The 22,764-nt window shown below is 39.7% G+C and overlaps 1 protein-coding gene across 1 annotated transcript in view; it reads right to left on the reverse strand.

Moving 5' to 3' along the window:
• NCOA7 (nuclear receptor coactivator 7) overlaps window positions 1–22,764 on the reverse strand; it is a 431,441-nt gene that overhangs the window by 171,972 nt on the left and 236,705 nt on the right. The window contains exon 4 of the mRNA XM_053710717.1: window positions 12,222–12,301. Coding sequence (XP_053566692.1) covers window positions 12,222–12,301 — 80 coding nt within the window. The remainder of the gene's footprint in view (window positions 1–12,221; window positions 12,302–22,764) is intronic.

The following is a 22,764-nucleotide window of genomic DNA, read 5'->3' on the forward strand; positions in this document are numbered from 1 at the left end:
AGCCCCCTAATAAAATAAAAAAGCCCTGCAAAATAATAAAATTCCCTACCCTATACTAAATTACAAATAGCCCTTAAAAGGGCCTTTTCCGTGGCATTGCCCCAAAGTAATCAGCTCTTTTACCTGAAAAAAAATACAATACCCCCCCCAACATTACAACCCACCACCCACACACTACCCTACTCTAAAACCCACCCAATCCCCCCTTAATAAAACCTAACACTACCCCCTAAAAAATTTCGTAAAAGCTTCATAAAAACCATTGAAATGTTCCTAATATATGTATAACACACACCAAAAATACCCTAAGAGAGACAGAGAGCAAATGTAAGAAGGCTTAGAAGATGATGTATATGTATAGAGACATATATAGTTGCATGTGTAATGATAACCCAACATAGATCCCCATAGGACCTGAGACATACATCAAAGATCCAATGGGAGACATATAGTTAGAGGAATATAACTATAAATTTTATATTTTTTTCTTTTTTTTTCTTTTATAAACATATGCCTTACACCACTCTATTTAAATTGCAATTGCAACAGTGTAATTAAAGGCGATTCATTTGTACACCCCTTAAATGGTAGGAGATATAAAATTCCTGGCTTCTACACCTGTAACACAGATTATGTGATTTATCTTGTCAAATGTCCCTGTTCTAAAATCTATCCACACGCAGGATAAGAGACAGAATAAATGAGCACAAGTCAAACATACGCTGTAAGAATAATGAGGCCCCAGTGTCTAATCACTTTTTACAAGCAGGGCTTACCATTTCCCAGCTTAGGTTTCAGGTTATAGAACAGTTACAGAGACCCAGGAGAGGGGGTGATAGGCAAAAAAATCCTCAAGAGTAGGGAGACTTTTTGGATCTATACCTTACAGTCCCTGATCCCCTACGATATGAATAGGGAAATTAATTGGAACGTCACACTATGAAATATCTGATAATAAAAGGAAAAATATTTAAAGTGTAAACACTAATTTGTATTAGTGTGAAATTTTGCTGTTTTAATAGGTAAATATTTGTATTGATAAGGTTTGTTTAATATATAGGATAGTGATTTTGTACTGTTTTTTAGGTTGATCATCTGTATATATGAATATCCTTTCAGCCACTAGATGGAGTCCTGAAATCTTCAGACATTGCATATTTGTGAAATAATTAGGCGACACCTGTACAGGTACTAGACTCCTCCTATTGAGGCTTTAAATAGAGTGGTGTAAGGCAGTGATTTTTAACCTTTTTTTTGCCGTGGCACACTTTTTTTACATAAAAAAATCCTGTAGCACACCACCATCCCAAAATTTAAAAAAAATCACCCATTGTAGCCTAATACAGCATATATATATATATATATATATATATATATATATATATATATATATATATATATATATATATATACACACATGCACACAAACACATACTGTATGTATTGTGCTGTTATGCCATGCCTCCTACAAACTACCCCTGCACTGGGAGTAAAAAACAAGCAAAGTTTAAAAAATATGTCACACTGTTGTCAGTCTGCCGTGGCACACCTGAGGATCTCTCACGGCACACTAGTGTGCCACGGCACACTGGTTGAAAAACACTGGTGTAAGGCATATGTTTATGCAACATGATTAAGGTCAGTTGGACCGAAACGTTGTGCTAAATGTTTATGTGATGTCCCAATAAACATTGTTGGAGATTGAACCAAGTGGTGCTGCTACTTTTTGAACTTATGTTCAGCTAGCTCCCAGTAGTGCATTGCTTCTTTCAACAAAGGATATCAAGAGAAAGAAGCAAAATTGATAATAGAAGTACATTTAAAAATTAAACGGCATGCTAAATCAGAATAAGAAAAAATATGGGTTTCATGTCCCTTTAAATATATTATTTTTGTAAATTTGGACTTTGTATTCAAAACATAATTATACTTATAAATTAAATGCTATTTTGGGCAAAAACGCAATTTTTTTAATTTTCTTTATTTCCAAATCTAGCATGACAGATTGAGGCCTATTTATCAAATGTCTGTCGGACCTGATCCGACAGTGCGGATCAGGTCCGACAGACATTGCTGTATGCGAGGAGTAATACGCTCTCCGTATTCAGCATTGCACCAGCAGTTCTTGTGAGCTGCTGGTGCAACGCCGCCCCCTGCAGACTCGCGGCCAATCAGCCCCCAGCAGGGGGGTGTCAATCAACCCGATCGTACTCGATCGGGTTGAATTCCGGCAATGTCAGAGCAGGCAGAGCAGGGTTATGGAGCAGCGGTCGTTAGACTGCTGTTTCATAAAGAAACACGGGGCGTCAAGCTTGATAGATAGGCCCCTTAGTCTTCAGAGTATTGCGGGATCTATGTTTGGCCTTTAGTTTTTTGCATGGCAAATAAATACTGTCTGCAAATGCTCAGAGAACTTTCAGAATAACCTTGGGCTGTAATGTATTTATTATTTATAATGTATATTTTTCATTTTGTCTGGGAGGTATCTGAAATACACCTTTGATTATGGTCCATTTCAATGGTTAACAATACCATACACTTCACTCAGACAAAGAAATAACAGTCAGAATTGCATAACTGAAAATATTCCCTTATCAGGATCTCAGTCCGATTGGCTCAGATTTGTCGGTGGCTAAAGACGTATTACACAACTTAATTAGTTCTTATGAAAGAAACATTCCTACAGGAATTAACACCAAGCATTTCAATAAACTAACACCATTGTCTAGATTTTCCACATTGGTTATAATTTGTCATAGTACATGGTGACTATAATATATATTGGATGAAATTACTCTTACTTAATTTATTCTATTAAGCTTAGTTTTCATTCTATGCACTAAAACATGCAAGGATAAGGGGGGGGGGGCATATTGTTATGTAGACTAACAAGTGCTGGAATCAGAAAACTCTTGGAGACAACCTCCAAATTTAAGAGTCAGAAATTTTGGGGTGAAAAAATCTATATATGTATAAAAAATGTGTGTGTAGCGTGCATAGTCTTAATTCCACAGCACTATCCAGACCAATATCTGAGACTAAAATTCCCAAAAAGCTCTGTTGCTAAATCAATACTGAGGGCAAGATTACATCTGCGGGGTTGCCCGCAAAAGCCGGTGACGCCGTTTTTTCTATCCTAAGATATGGTGAGTCCACGGCTTGAGTAATTACTGTTGGGAATATCACTCCTGGCCAACAAGAGGAGGCAAAGAGCACCACAGTCAAACTGCCAAGTATCACTCCCTTACCCACAACCCCCAGTCATTCTCTTTGCCTTCGGTGCATGGAGGAGGTGAAGTTTAGGTGTCTGAAGAAAAATTTTGATTTCATCTACAAGCAAGTTTTGGGGTATAGCCGTATTCCACGTCATTCCCTGCAGTCGGGTAGTGGTGGATTTATTAAAGCAGTTAGGAACTTGTAAAGAGGTACTTACTGCGTTTTCCTAACAATTGCTGCCCTAGTTTAGAAAGCCAGAGTTGGCTACTCAGTTCTTTCTTTTTCAAAGGTCTCTGTGAAGAACTGTGTCTTCTCATACCTTGTAACTGTCTACATGCCAAACAGCGGAACAGGTAAGTGCTTTTTATTCCAGTTGGGGAGACCATGCACTTAAAGGGACAGTCTACACTTGTTTAAAGAGATAGATAATCCATTTATTACCCATTCCCCAGTTTTGCATAACCAACACAGTTATACTGTATAAATATACTTTTTACGTCTTTGATTATCTTGCATCTAAGCTTCTGCAGACTGCCCCTTATTTCAGTGCTTTTGACAGACATGCAGTTTAGCCAATCAGTGCAGACTCCTAAATAACTCCACAGGAGTGAGCACAGTGTTATCTATATGGCACACATGAATTAGAACTGTCTAACTGTGAAAAACATTTTTTTTCCTTAGCTTATTTTATTTGACTATTAAAATCGTTGAAACTTATCTGTATACGTTTATTTACTGTTTCACAACATGTCTGATATGGAGCAAGAGCCTGCTCTCATGAATTCATGCTTATTATGTTTAGATGCACAAATTGCAGCTCCTATGCAATTTTGTTCTTCATGTGTCAAGAAAACCTTGCAAAATAAAGGTAACATTTTTGAGCCTAATGTCTCTCAGGATGATGCTGTTAAAATAATACCTCAGCTTTCTCCTGCTACGTCCCAAGCCTCGATGGTGTCACATGCAGTGCCCTGCGGTTCCTCCATAGTGGAGTTTATTTAAAAGCAGAAATTGCTGCCCAGGTATCTTCTGCGGCATTAGCTGCCATTCCCAGATTACAGGGAAAACGCAAGAGAAAATCTAGAAATTCAGAAAGTAAGGTGCCTGTCCTCAGTTCTGCTTCCCAAGTGGTCCTTTCTCATAAGTCTGATGAGGAAGATACATCGGGACTTTCTGAGGGTGAAATCTCAGATTCGGACAGTATAATTCTTCTGAGACTGAGGTGGTATCCTTCAGATTTAAGCTTGAACACCTTTGTGTATTGTTAAAGGAGGTTTTAGATACTTTAGATGACTCCAATACCCCTGTCATCACTCCTAAGAAATCTAGTAAACGAAACCTTCCACTTTGGAGGTTTTCCTGTGCTGGACCGTGCTAGGAGATTATCTCACAGGAATGGGAGAAACCAGGGGTGTCTTTTTACCCGTCTCCCATTTTTAAGAAAATGTTTCCTGTTGAGGACTCCATTAAAGAAACTTGGTATAATGTACCCAAAGTTGAAGGGGCCATTTCCACTCTGGCTAAGAGAACCACTATTCCTATTGAGGATAGCTGCTCTTTTAAGCATTCAATGGACCAGAAGCTGGAGGCTTATTTGAAAAAGATTTATGTTCATCAAGGTCTCCAATGGCAACCTGCAGTGAGCATCTTATTGGTTCGACGCCTTGTCTGATTCTCTTCAAGTAGAGACTTCCTTGGATGAAATTCAGGATAGGATTAAAGCTCTTAAGTTGTCCAATTCCTTTATTGCAGATGCCATTTTACAGGTTGTTAGACTAGGAGCTAAAACTTCTAGTTCCACTGTCCTAGCCCGCAGGGCATAATGGTTGAAATCCTGGTCTGCGGACGTTTCCTCTAAAGTCAAGCTTCTGGCGATTCCTTACATGGGCAAAACCTTGTTTGGACCCAGTGTGGCAGAAATTATCTCTGATATTACGGGTGAAAAAGGGTATTTTCTACCTCAAGATAAGTAGAATAGTCCTAAAGGACGTCAGAGTAATTTTTGTTCCTTTCGTAACTTCAGAGGAAAGCCTTCTCCTTCTTCTTCCCAAGCAGGAACAATCCAAGTCTTCTTGGAAACACAATCAGTCTTGGAACAAGGGGAAACAATCAAAGAAACCCACAGCTGATTCAAATCAGCATGAAGGGTTTGCCCCTGATCCGGGATCGGATCAGGTGGGGGGCAGACTTTCTTAGTTAGACTTTTAAGGGAGATTTTACTTTTTTTTATTTTCTTAGGCGCCGGCAGTTTCTAAAGTGCCGTAAGTCACTGGCGACTCCAGAAATTTGGATTTACGCTCATTTATGGACATCGCTAGTTTATCCAACTTACGGCACTTTATGAACTGCCGGCGGGGTTTATGTGATACCCCGATGTGCGAGGTGAAATTACGGGCAACGCGGGTTTCAGCAGTTGCACTGAAGCTTGCACTGAATATGTAATCTTGCCTTGAGTATCTTGATTTATTTTGACAGCTGTTTGCTTCTATTCAGCATACCCATAGTACTGTACTGTATATCAAAATAAGATGATTTTAGACCATTATGTTTAAGCCAATGCTCATTTTTTTTCAATAAAAAAATTAAAGCACCTACTAGACTATAAAAAACATAATTTATGCTTACCTGATAAATTCCTTTCTTCTGTTGTGTGATCAGTCCACGGGTCATCATTACTTCTGGGATATTATCTGCTCCCCTACAGGAAGTGCAAGAGGATTCACCCAGCAGAGTTGCTATATAGCTCCTCCCCTCTACGTCACCTCCAGTCATTCGACCAAAGACCAACGAGAAAGGAGAAACCAAGGGTGTAGTGGTGACTGAATTATAATTTAAAAAATATGTACCTGCCTTAAAAAACAGGGCGGGCCGTGGACTGATCACACAACAGAAGAAAGGAATTTATCAGGTAAGCATAAATTATGTTTTCTTCTGTTATGTGTGATCAGTCCACGGGTCATCATTACTTCTGGGATACCAATACCAAAGCAAAAGTACACGGATGACGGGAGGGATAGGCAGGCTCATTATACAGAAGGAACCACTGCCTGAAGAACCTTTCTCCCAAAAATAGCCTCCGAAGAAGCAAAAGTGTCAAATTTGTAAAATTTGGAAAAAGTATGAAGCGAAGACCAAGTTGCAGCCTTGCAAATCTGTTCAACAGAGGCCTCATTCTTAAAGGCCCAAGTGGAAGCCACAGCTCTAGTGGAATGAGCTGTAATTCTTTCAGGAGGCTGCTGTCCAGCAGTCTCATAGGCTAAACGTATTATGCTACGAAGCCAAAAAGAGAGAGAGGTAGCAGAAGCTTTTTGACCTCTCCTCTGTCCAGAATAAACGACAAACAGGGAAGAAGTTTGGCGAAAATCTTTAGTTGCCTGCAAGTAGAACTTGAGGGCACGAACTACATCCAGATTGTGTAGAAGACGTTCCTTCCTTGAAGAAGGATTTGGACACAAGGATGGAACAACAATCTCCTGATTGATATTCCTGTTAGAAACAACCTTAGGTAAGAACCCAGGTTTAGTACGCAGAACTACCTTGTCTGAGTGAAAGATCAGATAAGGAGAATCACAATGTAGGGCTGATAACTCAGAGACTCTTCGAGCCGAGGAAATAGCCATTAAAAATAGAACTTTCCAAGATAACAATTTTATATCAATGGAATGAAGGGGTTCAAACGGAACACCCTGTAAAACGTTAAGAACTAAGTTTAAACTCCATGGCGGAGCAACAGTTTTAAACACAGGCTTGATCCTAGTTAAAGCCTGACAAAAGGCCTGGATGTCTGAATTTTCTGACAGACGCCTGTGTAACAAGATGGACAGAGCTGAGATCTGTCCCTTTAATGAGCTAGCCGATAAACCCTTTTCTAAACCTTCTTGTAGAAAAGACAATATCCTAGGAATCCTAACCTTACTCCAGGAGTAATCTTTGGATTCACACCAGTATAGGTATTTACACCATATTTTATGGTAAATCTTTCTGGTAACAGGCTTCCTAGCCTGTATCAGGGTATCAATAACCGACTCAGAAAAACCACGTTTTGATAAAATCAAGCGTTCAATTTCCAAGCAGTCAGCTTCAGAGAAGTTAGACTTTGATGTTTGAATGGACCCTGAATCAGAAGGTCCTGTCTTAGAGGTAGAGACCAAGGCGGACAGGATGACATGTCCACTAGATCTGCATACCAAGTCCTGCGCGGCCATGCAGGCGCTATTAGAATCACTGATGCTCTCTCCTGTTTGATTTTGGCAATCAATCGAGGAAGCAGTGGGAAGGGTGGAAACACATAAGCCATCCTGAAGTTCCAAGGTGCTGTCAAAGCATCTATCAGAACCGCTCCCGGATCCCTGGATCTGGATCCGTAGCGAGGAAGTTTGGCGTTCTGGCGAGACGCCATGAGATCTATCTCTGGTTTGCCCCAACGTTGAAGTATTTGGGCAAAGACCTCCGGATGAAGTTCCCACTCCCCCGGATGAAGAGTCTGGCGACTCAAGAAATCCGCCTCCCAGTTCTCCACTCCCGGGATGTGGATTGCTGACAGGTGGCAAGAGTGAGACTCTGCCCAGCGAATTATCTTTGATACTTCTATCATTGCTAGGGAGCTTCTTGTCCCTCCTTGATGGTTGATGTAAGCTACAGTCGTGATGTTGTCCGACTGAAACCTGATGAACCCCCGAGTCTTTAACTGGGGCCAAGCTAGAAGGGCATTGAGAACTGCTCTCAATTCCAGAATGTTTATTGGCAGGAGACTTTCCTCCTGACTCCATTGTCCCTGAGCCTTCAGAGAATTCCAGACAGCGCCCCAACCTAGAAGGCTGGCGTCTGTTGTTACAATTGTCCAGTCCGGCCTGCTGAACGGCATCCCCCTGGACAGATGTGGCCGAGAAAACCACCATAGAAGAGAGTTTCTGGTCTCTTGATCCAGATTCAGAGTGGGGGACAAATCTGAGTAATCCCCATTCCACTGACTCAGCATGCACAATTGTAGCGGTCTGAGATGTAGGCGTGCAAAGGGAACTATGTCCATTGCTGCTACCATTAAGCCGATCACCTCCATGCATTGAGCTACTGACGGGAGTTGAATGGAATGAAGGACACGGCATGCATTTAGAAGCTTTGTTAATCTGTCTTCTGTCAGATAAATCTTCATTTCTACAGAATCTATAAGAGTCCCCAAGAATGGAACTCTTGTGAGAGGAAAGAGAGAACTCTTCTTTTCGTTCACTTTCCATCCATGCGACCTTAGAAATGCCAGAACTAACTCTGTATGAGACTTGGCAGTTTGAAAGCTTGAAGCTTGTATCAGAATGTCGTCTAGGTACGGAGCTACCGAAATTCCTCGCGGTCTTAGTACCGCCAGAAGGGCACCCAGAACCTTTGTAAAGATTCTTGGAGCCGTAGCCAATCCGAATGGAAGGGCTACAAACTGGTAATGCCTGTTTAAGAAGGCAAACCTTAGATACCGGTAATGATCCTTGTGAATCGGTATGTGAAGGTAAGCATCCTTTAAATCCACTGTGGTCATGTACTGACCCTCTTGGATCATGGGTAAGATTGTCCGAATAGTTTCCATTTTGAACGATGGAACTCTTAGGAATTTGTTTAGGATCTTTAAATCCAAGATTGGCCTGAAAGTTCCCTCTTTTTTGGGAACCACAAACAGGTTTGAGTAAAACCCTTGTCCTTGTTCCGACCGCGGAACCGGATGGATCACTCCCATTAATAATAGATCTTGTACACAGCGTAGAAACGCGTCCTTCTTTATTTGGTTTGTTGACAACCTTGACAGATGAAATCTCCCTCTTGGGGGAGAGAATTTGAAGTCTAGAAGGTATCCCTGAGATATGATCTCTAGCGCCCAGGGATCCTGGACATCTCTTGCCCAAGCCTGGGCGAAGAGAGAGAGTCTGCCCCCCACTAGATCCGGTCCCGGATCGGGGGCCCTCGGTTCATGCTGTCTTTGGGGCAGCAGCAGGTTTACTGGTCTGCTTGCCCTTGTTCCAGGACTGGTTAGGCTTCCAGCCTTGTCTGTAACGAGCAACAGCTCCTCCCTGTTTTGGTGCAGTGGAAGTTGGCGCTGCTCCTGCTTTGAAATTCCGAAAGGGACGAAAATTAGACTGTCTAGCCTTAGCTTTGGCTTTGTCTTGAGGTAGAGCGTGGCCCTTACCTCCTGTAATGTCAGCAATAATTTCTTTCAAACCGGGCCCAAATAAAGTTTGCCCCTTGAAAGGTATATTAAGTAATTTGGACTTAGAAGTTACATCAGCCGACCAGGATTTTAGCCACAGCGCCCTGCGTGCCTGAATGGCGAATCCTGAATTCTTAGCCGTAAGTTTGGTTAAATGTACTACGGCCTCCGAAATGAATGAATTAGCTAGTTTAAGGACTCTAAGCCTGTCCGTAATGTCGTCCAGCGTAGCTGAACTAAGGTTCTCTTCCAGAGACTCAATCCAAAATGCTGCCGCAGCCGTGATCGGCGCGATGCATGCAAGGGGTTGTAATATAAAACCTTGTTGAACAAACATTTTCTTAAGGTAACCCTCTAATTTTTTATCCATAGGATCTGAAAAGGCACAGCTATCCTCCACCGGGATAGTGGTACGCTTAGCTAAAGTAGAAACTGCTCCCTCCACCTTAGGGACCGTTTGCCATAAGTCCCGTGTGGTGGCGTCTATTGGAAACATCTTTCTAAATATTGGAGGGGGTGAGAACGGCACACCGGGTCTATCCCACTCCTTAGTAACAATTTCAGTTAATCTCTTAGGTATAGGAAAAACGTCAGTACTCGCCGGTACCGCAAAGTATTTATCCAACCTACACATTTTCTCTGGTATTGCAACAGCGTTACAATCGTTGAGAGCTGCTAAGACCTCCCCTAGTAATACACGGAGGTTTTCCAATTTAAATTTAAAATTTGAAATATCTGAATCCAATCTGTTTGGATCAGAACCGTCACCCACAGAATGAAGCTCTCCGTCCTCATGCTCTGCAAGCTGTGACGCAGTATCAGACATGGCCCTAGAATTATCAGCGCACTCTGTTCTCACCCCAGAGTGATCACGCTTGCCTCTTAGTTCTGGTAATTTAGCCAAAACTTCGGTCATAACAGTAGCCATATCTTGTAATGTTATCTGTAATGGCTGCCCAGATGTACTAGGCGCCATAATATCACGCACCTCCCGGGCGGGAGATGCAGGTACTGACACGTGAGGCGAGTTAGTCGGCATAACTCTCCCCTCGCTATTTGGTGAAATTTGTTCAATTTGTACAGATTGGCTTTTATTTAAGGTAGCATCAATACAGTTAGTACATAAATTTCTATTGGGCTCCACCTTGGCATTGGAACAAATGACACAGGTATCTTCCTCTGAATCAGACATGTTTAACACACTGGCAATAAACATGCAACTCGGTTACAATTTTATTTAATAAAAACGTACTGTGCCTCAAGAAGCACTAAACGATTAAATGACAGTTGAATAATGAACTGAAAAACAGTTATAGCATCACTCTTAACAAACAACACAACTTTTTAGCAAAGGTTTGTTCCCATTAGTAAAATAACACTAATTAAATTTTAAACATAAAAATTACAGAGCAACGTTTTAAATCACAGTCACTATATAAGTCTCACAGCTCTGCTGAGAGAATCTACTTCCCTTCAAGAAGTTTGAAGACCCCTGAGTTCTGTTAGAGATGAACCGGATCATGCAGAAAAACTGACTGGAAATTTTTGATGCGTAGCAAAGAGCGCCAAAAACGGCCCCTCCCTCTCACACACAGCAGTGAGAGAGAAACGAAACTGTCATAATTAACACAAGCAAACTGCCAAGTGGAAAATAATGCCCAAATACTTATTCACTCAGTACCTCATTAATGCAAACGATTCTACATTCCAGCAAAAACGTTTAACATGAAAAATACCTAATAAAAGGTTTAATGTACTTTTACAGAGTAATTCCGGTGAAATACCATCCCCAGAATACTAAAGTGTAGAGTATACATACATGTTCATTATAACGGTATGGCAGGATTTTTTCATCAATTCCATTCAGAAAATAAAAACTGCTACATACCTCAATGCAGATTCAACTGCCCGCTGTCCCCTGATCTGAAGTTTTACCTCCCTCAGATGGCCGAGAAACAGCAATATGATCTTAACTACTCCGGTTAAAATCATAAGAAAAAACTCTGGTAGATTCTTCTTCAAACTCTGCCAGAGGGGTAATAACACGCTCCGGTGCTATTGTAAAATAACAAACTTTTGATTGAAGTTCTAAAAACTAAGTATAATCACCATAGTCCTCTCACACCTCCTATCTAGTCTTTGGGTGCAAGAGAATGACTGGAGGTGACGTAGAGGGGAGGAGCTATATAGCAACTCTGCTGGGTGAATCCTCTTGCACTTCCTGTAGGGGAGCAGATAATATCCCAGAAGTAATGATGACCCGTGGACTGATCACATATAACAGAAGAAATACAGTCATTATTTATACCGGACTGAAGTTCATGGCAATATCAGTAGAAGATTAATCTACATTATAATAGACAGGAGATGCTTATGTTCCACACCACACCAGTAGGGCCACATCAGTGTATATCTCCTTGTTTGTGTTGATCTGAAGACCTATGTGCAGCATCTGTGCTTACAACCATGCTTGTCATTGTAGCTCCCACATTCAGTCTAAAGCAAATGCAGGAAAGTAGCAGTATGATGATATGTTCAGGACTCACAGATCTGGGCATCAGGCCCAGTTTTGGTGGTCTTGATTTTGTGAAGCTCCGGTCAACTGAATTGGATGGTTAGGTAACTGTTAATAGCATAATGCACACTAATAACGGTGGTTACACCCCTAGCCCATCTCTTTGTAACTTTTCACTAGAAAGGGTATCAGATTAGAGTTATTTTCTAGTAAATTGTGACAGCTCTTCAAGCAGAGAGACTTATATGGGACTGTTAAAGAAAGGTTTAGTTAGGAAGCATGAGATTCTGTGTAGCCTACCGTGTATTCAACAGTTCCAATGGGCTTCTTCACAACCATTTTCTTCTCTTTCTTTTCACTGTTTCTATTTTGATTCTCACCTGAAAGATATTACAAATGAAATTGACTTTAATAAACCAAATAGCAGGTTTGGAATAAATGGTTCGTGCAAGGGTAATAGTATCAATTATATATGAAATCCTGTAGAGGTACTGTAAAAAGGAAATGAGTTTTCCCAGCCAAAAAATAACATAAAAATGTAATGTTAAAACATTTGTATTATTGTTCGTCAGTTGTATTTGGTCAGCAGTGATACAGTATTAAAAAACATTTATTTGTGAAAGGAAAAAGAGATTAAGAACTAAACTAAACATCTTCTTGCTAAATTACATAAAATTAAATTATTACATATATGAAAGTAGATTAAGTTCTACTTCTTCTATTATTGCATATATGAAAGTAGATTAAGCTCAATTACTGTACATCCCTTTCTCTTTTGTCATAACATTTCCTCCTATATAACTACCTGCCAAAGCACTACCTAGAACGTACTTTTCTAGACTGCAGCTTTTAAAGAGATATTAATATAATTTTATATATGCTTATATATACACATATATTAGCTAAAGGGACAATAAAGTCAACATTAAACTTGCATGATTCAGATACAGCTTGCAATTTTAAACAACTTTCCAATTACTTTTATTATCAAATTTGCTTCATTCTCCTTGGATCCTTTGTTTAAGAGCACACCTATGTAGGCTCAGCAGCCGCAGCAATGCACTACTAGGAACTAGTTGCTTATTGGTGGCTGCACATATATGCCTGTTATCGTCTGCTCAACCAATGTGATCAGTTTAGTTTCCAGTTGTGCATAGCTGCTTCTTCGACAAAGGATACCACAAGAATAAAGCAAATGTAATAAGCGAAGTCAACTGGAAAGTCATTTAACATCGCATGCTCTATACAAGTCATAAAATATGAATTTTGCTTTTAAAGTCCCTTTAAGCACTGAAGTGCAAATGTTCGGTATGCAAACTATAAATTGTAATATAATTTGACAATTTTGCAATCTAGGGATATTCTTTTTTAGAAAGCTTCTTGAATTTACTTTATCTTGTTTGCTGAGTCAATATAATTAGGGACAAATATAAATGATGTTCTGCACTGATAAAAAAAAATCATAAGAAAGAATGTTGCATTGTCAGATTCTGCAGGTTTCTTATTCCAGCCTTACTGAGAGCAGTGGAGAAACACCATTTTCAGAGTTATGTTATAGGAAAAGCAGGTAAATAAATAATGACATAATATTTCAATTTTCTTTGTGTGTATAATATAATGGGTTGATAAATCTGTTTAAAATGTATGAGCCAGACAGTGGTATTCATATAGATACAGTATATAAAGAATAACCCCAAAAAGTTAGGGACCAGGGATAGAATTCTTAGAGCCAGTGGCTCTCTGACTTCTGTGTTTGTGGAGCCCTGTCTTACAGTATTATTATGATCAGTTATTTATACAGGCAATTAAGGAAGTTTAATATCACTTTAACAAACAAACAATGTATAGGTCATATTTGTAGCAGTTTTTATTGGCATCACATAACTATGGCAAGCTAATAATAATTTAGTTTGGCACCAGCATAATGCTATACTAAGAAATGATTAGCGGGAACAAATAGTTTATATAGTATAATAAAGTGGAATCTTGTGGTTTAGTCTAATAATAAATTATCTTTAAAAAAAAAAAGTCTTAAAAGTACATGGCGTGTTTTTTTTAAATTTGTTTTTAAACGAGAATATTTTAAAATGTATAACCTAATGCTGAAGTGCCAAATCAAACTTGTGAAAGCTTCTCCTTGCTCACCAAAGTGGGAGCTATCCATGGCAGCCAATAATTATCAATACTACAGTATGAGCTACACAGAAGTTGTTCAAATTTAAACTAAATGTTTAGAGTTATTATTTTGTAGAATGAATGAATAATTATTTGTTCAGCTTCATTAAAGAGACTTGAAAGTGCAAAAAGAAAATGTTTATATAGTGCATAGAATTTTAAGATTTTTCAGTGTTCTGTTATTATCAGATTTACTTTGTTCTGTGGTATCCTTTGTTGAAACAGTATACCTACTTAGACCCAGGAACATGTCATTGGCTCACCATGTGTTCAGATATGTCCCTTTAGTGCCTTGCTGCACTGGAGCGGACTTTATCCTTGTGTTCACCTCAGGTTTTAAACAAATAGTAATATGCAATGAACAGTGCAATAATCAAATGCTCTAACACATTAGCACATTTTCTCTTTGTACGTGTTTGTCCCTTCAAGCTTTAGTCAACCTTCAAGGCACTGAAACAGGTTTCTAACTAATGCTATATTTAAAGAGACAGAAAGGTACAAAATAGAAAATGCTCTAAAGTGTTATATGCAAGTGATAGTGCAATAAGTGTGTGTTTAACCTTTGCAATGGGTTAAACACGTGGTTACAGTTAGCTCTGTAGTAGTAAAGCACTTCTAGGAGTTAGCTGAACACATCTTCTAAGCCACCAATGACAAGAAGCATGAGAGTAGCCACCAATCGCTAGCTAACTCCCAGTAATGCCTTGCTGCTCCTTAGTCCTACAGAAAGAAATTAATTTGATAAAAGAAGTTCACTAACAAAGTCTCTTAAAATGTCATATTCTATCTGAAACATGAAGGTTTAATTTGAACTTTCTTGTCCCTTTTGGTGTTTTTAATTTTTTTTTTTAAATTTCCTATTATAAATGTTACAAATATAAACAGTGTTTGAAAACATGTTTTGCACATTGAATTGTGCACTACATAAATTCCAGAATTAAATAGCATCCACAATGCCATCTTAACAGCCAATCAGAGCACACATTCCCATAGTATACTTCTAGAATGCTCTCCTCTACTACTCATTCTCAGTGCATACATAAATATCTTATCTTAATAATGGCTATCAGCATCTATTGCTATTATTAATAAATGCAGGAAAACTTTACTAACATAAACTATACAATTACCTACTTGCTAATGGATTGGTACCTATAGCAAGAGACATTAGGAAGTGTTTGCACCCAGAAATATGAGTGACACACAAACAGCATACGCGTGACAGGCACACAATACACATACCAGGGACCAAGAGGGGCAGCTGACTGCAGTCAATAGACCAACAATAGGACTTTTTAGAAAGGGGGCCATAAAGCGGGTCCATTGAGGGTCTGACAGGGCTGCAGCTGCACTTAGGTTCAGTGGGCAGCAACCCAGGGATCTCTTTTGGTGAAGGTGGCTCACTTGCCTCAGCTCTCAGCATCTTCTTAACACAGACCATATTTCCTTCAATGCACATACAGCAGCGCTCAGTATCTTGCATGCATTCAACTGCAAACATCTTGATGCTGACAACTTCCCAAAAACAAAAAAGCAGGGGTAGAGCTCAGTCCCAAACTGATCCCAAGGGTAGCTTGGTAACAACAGGCTAGCCAGATGCCTGCTGACCAACTGCACAGGGGAAGGGGCTAAGTGTAAAGGTTTGTGCTTTATTGTGCCTGCAGACCAGTTGAATCCAGACATAGCAGAGGAGGAGTTGGCTTTGCTGTTAAGGGGCCTGTGCCCATCCCCCACACAGGCAATGTCTTCTCACCAGTGTTTGCCTAGGAGGGTGAAACAATGCACTTGATACCTGACAGAGGTAGATGAATACACTCTGCAAAGATAAGATACATCTGTAATTATGGTTTTTATGCTGGGTTCCTAAAGTATACCGTATTTCATAAAATAGAACATCACTGTTTGCAATTCGGCTCAGCACTGTTAGTTACATACTAATAACAGATGCATTTTTTTTAATTAAAACAATGTATAAGTGAAGCTTAAACTTGTTCTGAAATAACGAATCCCATTATTTTATTAAGAAAGAATGTTAAGCATGTGAGCCCTTGAAAATACTCAAAGTCTGCTATAAAATATTGATAACCTTGAGATTAAAAAAAGTTTTAGTAAAATAATGTAAGACAAGATAATAATTCTATTTCTAAATTTGTACTTATTCGTCAAAACTCTAAAGACAATTTCAATTTAGTGTAAACCGTTGACTATAAACTGGCCTCGATTCACTAAGCCTTAAAAAAAATAATCTTCAATTCTGTTATTATATTTTGTTAAAGAGACATGAAACCCAAATGTTTTCTTTGATGATTTAAAAAGAGTATGCAATTTTAAACAAATTTCTAATATAATTCTATTATCTAATTTGCTTCATTCACTTTATATCCTTTACTTGAAAAGCATATCTAGATAGGCTCAGTAGCTGCTGATTGGTGGCTGCACAAAGATGCCTTGTGTGATTGGCTCACCCATGTTCATTGATATTTCTTCAACAAAGGATATCTAAAGAATGAAGCAAATGTGCTAAAATAATTTAATTAGAATGTTGTTTAAAATTGTATTCTCTACCTGAATCATGAATGAAAAATGCTGGGTTTAGTGTCCCTTTAAGTAGCTTTTACACTAATATTTAGAGGGATTTTTCAAACTATGGCATATCAATTCCACACAATAACAAAGAAACTGAAGATATTATTCCCAGTTGTACAATTGTTAGTGAATCTAGTCAGGTGCTTAAAGAGTTGTTTATTTATGGTGCTTGCATTGTTTTGTCTTTTCAAATAATATATGTAAATATACGTAACTATTTTTGCAGGTAGTGTATAAAACGTTATTTCTACAATTGATATTTTATATATAAAATCATACTGAGAGAATGAATTGTGTGTGTGATGATAGATATTAAAGGGACATTGTACACTAGATTTGTCTCTGCATAAATGTTTTGTAGATGATCAATTTATATAGCCCATCTGGGAGTGTTTTTGTAACAATGTATAGTTTTGCTGATTTTCAGACTTCTAACCAAGCCCCAAAAGTATCAGATGTAGACCCAGGTCTACAGATTATTGCTGCTATTGCTTGTGTAATCTGTCTTTTCATAAGCAGGGAAGGGGGGATGTCTGCTCTTACATCTTTTCCAGACCCTTTCATTGGGTGACCCAGCCTAATCTTATTTACAATGCTAAACTGGGAGCTTCTAAGTAAGGTTTTAAAATAAATTTACACTGGATTTTTAGATCAGTATCTGTGCATTTTCTTCTTGATAGTAGTGTCTATTACATGCTGTCATATGAAAATTGGTGTACACTGTCCCTTTAACAAATTTAAATTTCTTTAATAAGGAGAATGCATATAGTCCATTCCCAGGTGTGCTAAAATTTTAAACACTCAAAATTATTTCTCTATATTTTAATATTTATATACTGTGATTTTATTAAGTGTCGGACGGACATGATCTGCTTTAGCGATCATATCCGCCCGACATCACTGAATGCCGACAGCATATGCATTTAACATTGCACAAGCAGTTCTGGTGAACTGCTTGTGCAATGCTGCTAGCATGGGGTGTCAATCAGCCTGATCGTATTTGATCAAGCTGATTGCTGTACGCCTCCTCAGAGGTGGCGTACGAGTTAAGGAGCAGCGTTCTTAAGACCATTGCTCCTTAACTCCTGTTTCCGGTGAGCCTGAAGGCTCGCATGGAAACAGCTGCATTAGGCAGCATTCGGGGGATGATAAATCAGCCCCATAGTGTTGTCCAGTATATGATTATACAACACCCCATCCTGTTTTATTGTATTGTTTATATATCTTTTCTTAATTGTTCTCAGCAGAAGACAGAGATAAATAGAAAGTTAGTTCACAGTGACACCCATTACTATAGAATCTAGAGTGATTTATAAAAACTAATCCTTTACACTTATATCATCAATATTTAAACTGATATAATGGTAAAAATACAGCTACATATGATTCTAAGGCTAATCTTTGCTTTAAATACATCATTATGTCTAGCATGTATTTACTGTTTCATATCCCTTTAACTGATCTATCACCATCAAACAGTCTACTCTAAGATTGTTAGTTTAAAAAGATAGATAATCCCTTTATTACTATTATTATTATTTATTTATTCTCCAGTTTTGCACAGCCAACACGGTTATATTAATATACTTTTTATCTCTGTGATCACTTTGTATCTAAGCCTCTTCTGACAGCCCCTTTATCACATGGCTATTTATTTCTAATCTATTAATTTGCATTTTAGCCAATTAGTGCACGTTATTTTCTTCACACTATAGCTATTTAGCGCTATTCACTGTAAAACTGAATCCCACCTCACATACCCATTGGTTAGCACATCTGATTTACAGTTGAGTGTTGCCAGTGGCTGGTGCTGCACTGCTCTACAATTTTGTCGAACTCACTATATTAACATTGTATTTTGCATCACAACTACAGATGAACAGGGTTATGCACACCACTGAGGCTCTGGATACTGCATCATTGGTGACTTGTATGTACATAGATCTTTCTCTAAGATCCCACATATATTTTAAGTTCTCTAGGGAGTAGGTCCCTGTAATCCTTCTTTCTGCTTTTACTGTATTGTCTTAAAGGGACATGAAACCCAAACATTTTCTTTCATAATTCAGATAGAGAATACAATTTCAAACAACTTTCCAATTTACTTCTATTATTTAAGTTGCTTCTTTTTCTTGTTATCCTTTGCTGAAATGTTTATCTAGGCACGTTCCTGTGCAGAAGAGAACCTAGGTCTTAGCTGTTGATTGGTAGCTGCATATATAACCTGATTGTCATTGGCTCACCCATGTGTTCAGTTAGAAACCAGTAGTGCATTGCTGCTCCTTCAACAAATGATACCAAGAGAATAAAACAGATTAGATAATAGCAGTAAATTAGAAAGTTGTTTAAAATTGTATTCTCTATCTGAATCATGAAATAAATTTTTTGGGCTTCATGTCCCTTTAATTGTACCCCCTGGATAGCACTACAGCATCTGTTGGTGCATTACAAATAAAGATAACAAACCAATCATTTAATTTGCAACATAGTTATAATTGAGGAAGCCTTCTCCTTAGTGATTTTAAGTAAATAAAAACAGAATTTATGTTTACCTGATAAATTACTTTCTCCAACGGTGTGTCCGGTCCACGGCGTCATCCTTACTTGTGGATATTCTCCTCCCCAACAGGAAATGGCAAAGAGCCCAGCAAAGCTGGTCACATGATCCCTCCTAGGCTCCGCCTTTCCCAGTCATTCGACCGACGTAAAGGAGGAATATTTGCATAGGAGAAATCATATGATACCGTGGTGACTGTAGTTAGAGAAAATAAATCATCAGACCTGATTAAAAAACCAGGGCGGGCCGTGGACCGGACACACCGTTGGAGAAAGTAATTTATCAGGTAAACATAAATTCTGTTTTCTCCAACATAGGTGTGTCCGGTCCACGGCGTCATCCTTACTTGTGGGAACCAATACCAAAGCTTTAGGACACGGATGATGGGAGGGAGCAAATCAGGTCACCTAGATGGAAGGCACCACGGCTTGCAAAACCTTTCTCCCAAAAATAGCCTCAGAAGAAGCAAAAGTATCAAATTTGTAAAATTTAGTAAAAGTGTGCAGTGAAGACCAAGTCGCTGCCTTACATATCTGATCAACAGAAGCCTCGTTCTTGAAGGCCCATGTGGAAGCCACGGCCCTAGTGGAATGAGCTGTGATTCTTTCAGGAGGCTGCCGTCCGGCAGTCTCATAAGCCAATCTGATGATGCTTTTAAGCCAAAAAGAGAGAGAGGTAGAAGTTGCTTTTTGACCTCTCCTTTTACCAGAATAAACAACAAACAAGGAAGATGTTTGTCTGAAATCCTTTGTAGCCTCTAAATAGAATTTTAGAGCACGAACTACATCTAAATTGTGCAACAAACGTTCCTTCTTTGAAACTGGATTCGGACACAAAGAAGGCACGACTATCTCCTGGTTAATATTTTTGTTAGAAACAACTTTCGGAAGAAAACCAGGTTTAGTACGCAAAACCACCTTATCTGCATGGAACACCAGATAAGGAGGAGAACACTGCAGAGCAGATAACTCTGAAACTCTTCTAGCAGAAGAAATTGCAACCAAAAACAAAACTTTCCAAGATAATAACTTGATATCAACGGAATGTAGGGGTTCAAACAGAACCCCCTGAAGAACTGAAAGAACTAAATTGAGACTCCAAGGAGGAGTCAAAGGTTTGTAAACAGGCTTGATTCTAACCAGAGCCTGAACAAAAGCTTGAACATCTGGCACAGCCGCCAGCTTTTTGTGAAGTAAAACAGATAAAGCAGAAATCTGTCCCTTCAAAGAACTTGCAGATAATCCTTTCTCCAAACCTTCTTGAAGAAAGGATAGAATCTTAGGAATTTTTATCTTGTTCCATGGGAATCCTTTAGATTCACACCAACAGATATATTTTTTCCATATTTTATGGTAGATTTTTCTAGTTACAGGCTTTCTGGCCTGAACAAGAGTATCAATGACAGAATCTGAGAACCCTCGCTTTGATAAAATCAAGCGTTCAATCTCCAAGCAGTCAGTTGGAGTGAGGCCAGATTCGGATGTTCGAACGGACCTTGAACAAGAAGGTCCTGTCTCAAAGGTAGCTTCCATGGTGGAGCCGATGACATATTCACCAGATCTGCATACCAAGTCCTGCGTGGCCACGCAGGAGCTATCAAGATCACCGATACCCTCTCCTGTTTGATCCTGGCTACCAGCCTGGGAATGAGAGGAAACGGTGGGAACACATAAGCTAGGTTGAAGCTCCAAGGTGCTACTAGTGCATCCACTAGAGTCGCCTTGGGATCCCTGGATCTGGACCCGTAGCAAGGAACCTTGAAGTTCTGACGAGACGCCATCAGATCCATGTCTGGAATGCCCCACAATTGAATTATTTGGGCAAAGATTTCCGGATGGAGTTCCCACTCCCCCGGATGAAATGTCTGACGACTCAGAAAATCCGCTTCCCAATTTTCCACTCCTGGGATGTGGATTGCAGACAAGTGGCAGGAGTGAGTCTCCGCCCATTGAATTATTTTGGTCACTTCTTCCATCGCCAGGGAACTCCTTGTTCCCCCCTGATGGTTGATATACGCAACAGTCGTCATGTTGTCTGATTGAAACCGTATGAATTTGGCCTTTGCTAGCTGAGGCCAAGCCTTGAGAGCATTGAATATCGCTCTCAGTTCCAGAATATTTATCGGGAGAAGAGATTCTTCCCAAGACCAAAGACCCTGAGCTTTCAGGGGTTCCCAGACCGCGCCCCAGCCCACCAGACTGGCGTCGGTCGTGACAATGACCCACTCTGGTCTGCGGAAGCTCATCCCTTGTGACAGGTTGTCCAGGGTCAGCCACCAACGGAGTGAATCTCTGGTCCTCTGATCTACTTGTATCGTCGGAGACAAGTCTGTATAATCCCCATTCCACTGACTGAGCATGCACAGTTGTAATGGTCTTAGATGAATTCGCGCAAAAGGAACTATGTCCATTGCCGCGACCATCAAACCTATTACTTCCATGCACTGCGCTATGGAAGGAAGAAGAACAGAATGAAGTACTTGACAAGAGCTTAGAAGTTTTGATTTTCTGGCCTCTGTCAGAAAAATCCTCATTTCTAAGGAGTCTATTATTGTTCCCAAGAAGGGAACTCTTGTTGACGGAGATAGAGAACTTTTTTCTACGTTCACTTTCCACCCGTGAGATCTGAGAAAGGCCAGGACAATGTCCGTATGAGCCTTTGCTTGTGGTAGAGACGACGCTTGAATCAGTATGTCGTCCAAGTAAGGTACTACTGCAATGCCCCTTGGTCTTAGCACCGCTAGAAGGGACCCTAGTACCTTTGTGAAAATTCTTGGAGCAGTGGCTAATCCGAATGGAAGTGCCACAAACTGGTAATGCTTGTCCAGAAAGGCGAACCTTAGGAACCGATGATGTTCCTTGTGGATAGGAATATGTAGATACGCATCCTTTAAATCAACCGTGGTCATGAATTGACCTTCCTGGATGGTAGGAAGAATTGTCCGAATGGTTTCCATTTTGAACGATGGAACCTTGAGAAATTTGTTTAGGATCTTGAGATCTAAGATTGGTCTGAATGTTCCCTCTTTTTTGGGAACTATGAACAGATTGGAGTAGAATCCCATCCCTTGTTCTCCTAATGGAACCGGATGAATCACTCCCATTTTTAACAGGTCTTCTACACAATGTAAGAATGCCTGTCTTTTTATGTGGTCTGAAGACAATTGAGACCTGTGGAACCTCCCCCTTGGGGGTAGCTCCTTGAATTCCAGAAGATAACCTTGGGAGACTATTTCTAGCGCCCAAGGATCCAGAACATCTCTTGCCCAAGCCTGAGCGAAGAGAGAAAGTCTGCCCCCCACCAGATCCGGTCCCGGATCGGGGGCCAACATCTCATGCTGTCTTGGTAGCAGTGGCAGGTTTCTTGGCCTGCTTACCTTTGTTCCAGCCTTGCATTGGCCTCCAGGCTGGCTTGGTTTGAGAAGTATTACCCTCTTGCTTAGAGGATGTAGAACTTGAGGCTGGTCCGTTTCTGCGAAAGGGACGAAAATTTGGTTTATTTTTAGCCTTAAAAGACCTATCCTGA

The sequence above is a fragment of the Bombina bombina genome, chromosome 4, assembly GCF_027579735.1.
Source record: "Bombina bombina isolate aBomBom1 chromosome 4, aBomBom1.pri, whole genome shotgun sequence".
Lineage (NCBI taxonomy): Eukaryota > Metazoa > Chordata > Amphibia > Anura > Bombinatoridae > Bombina > Bombina bombina.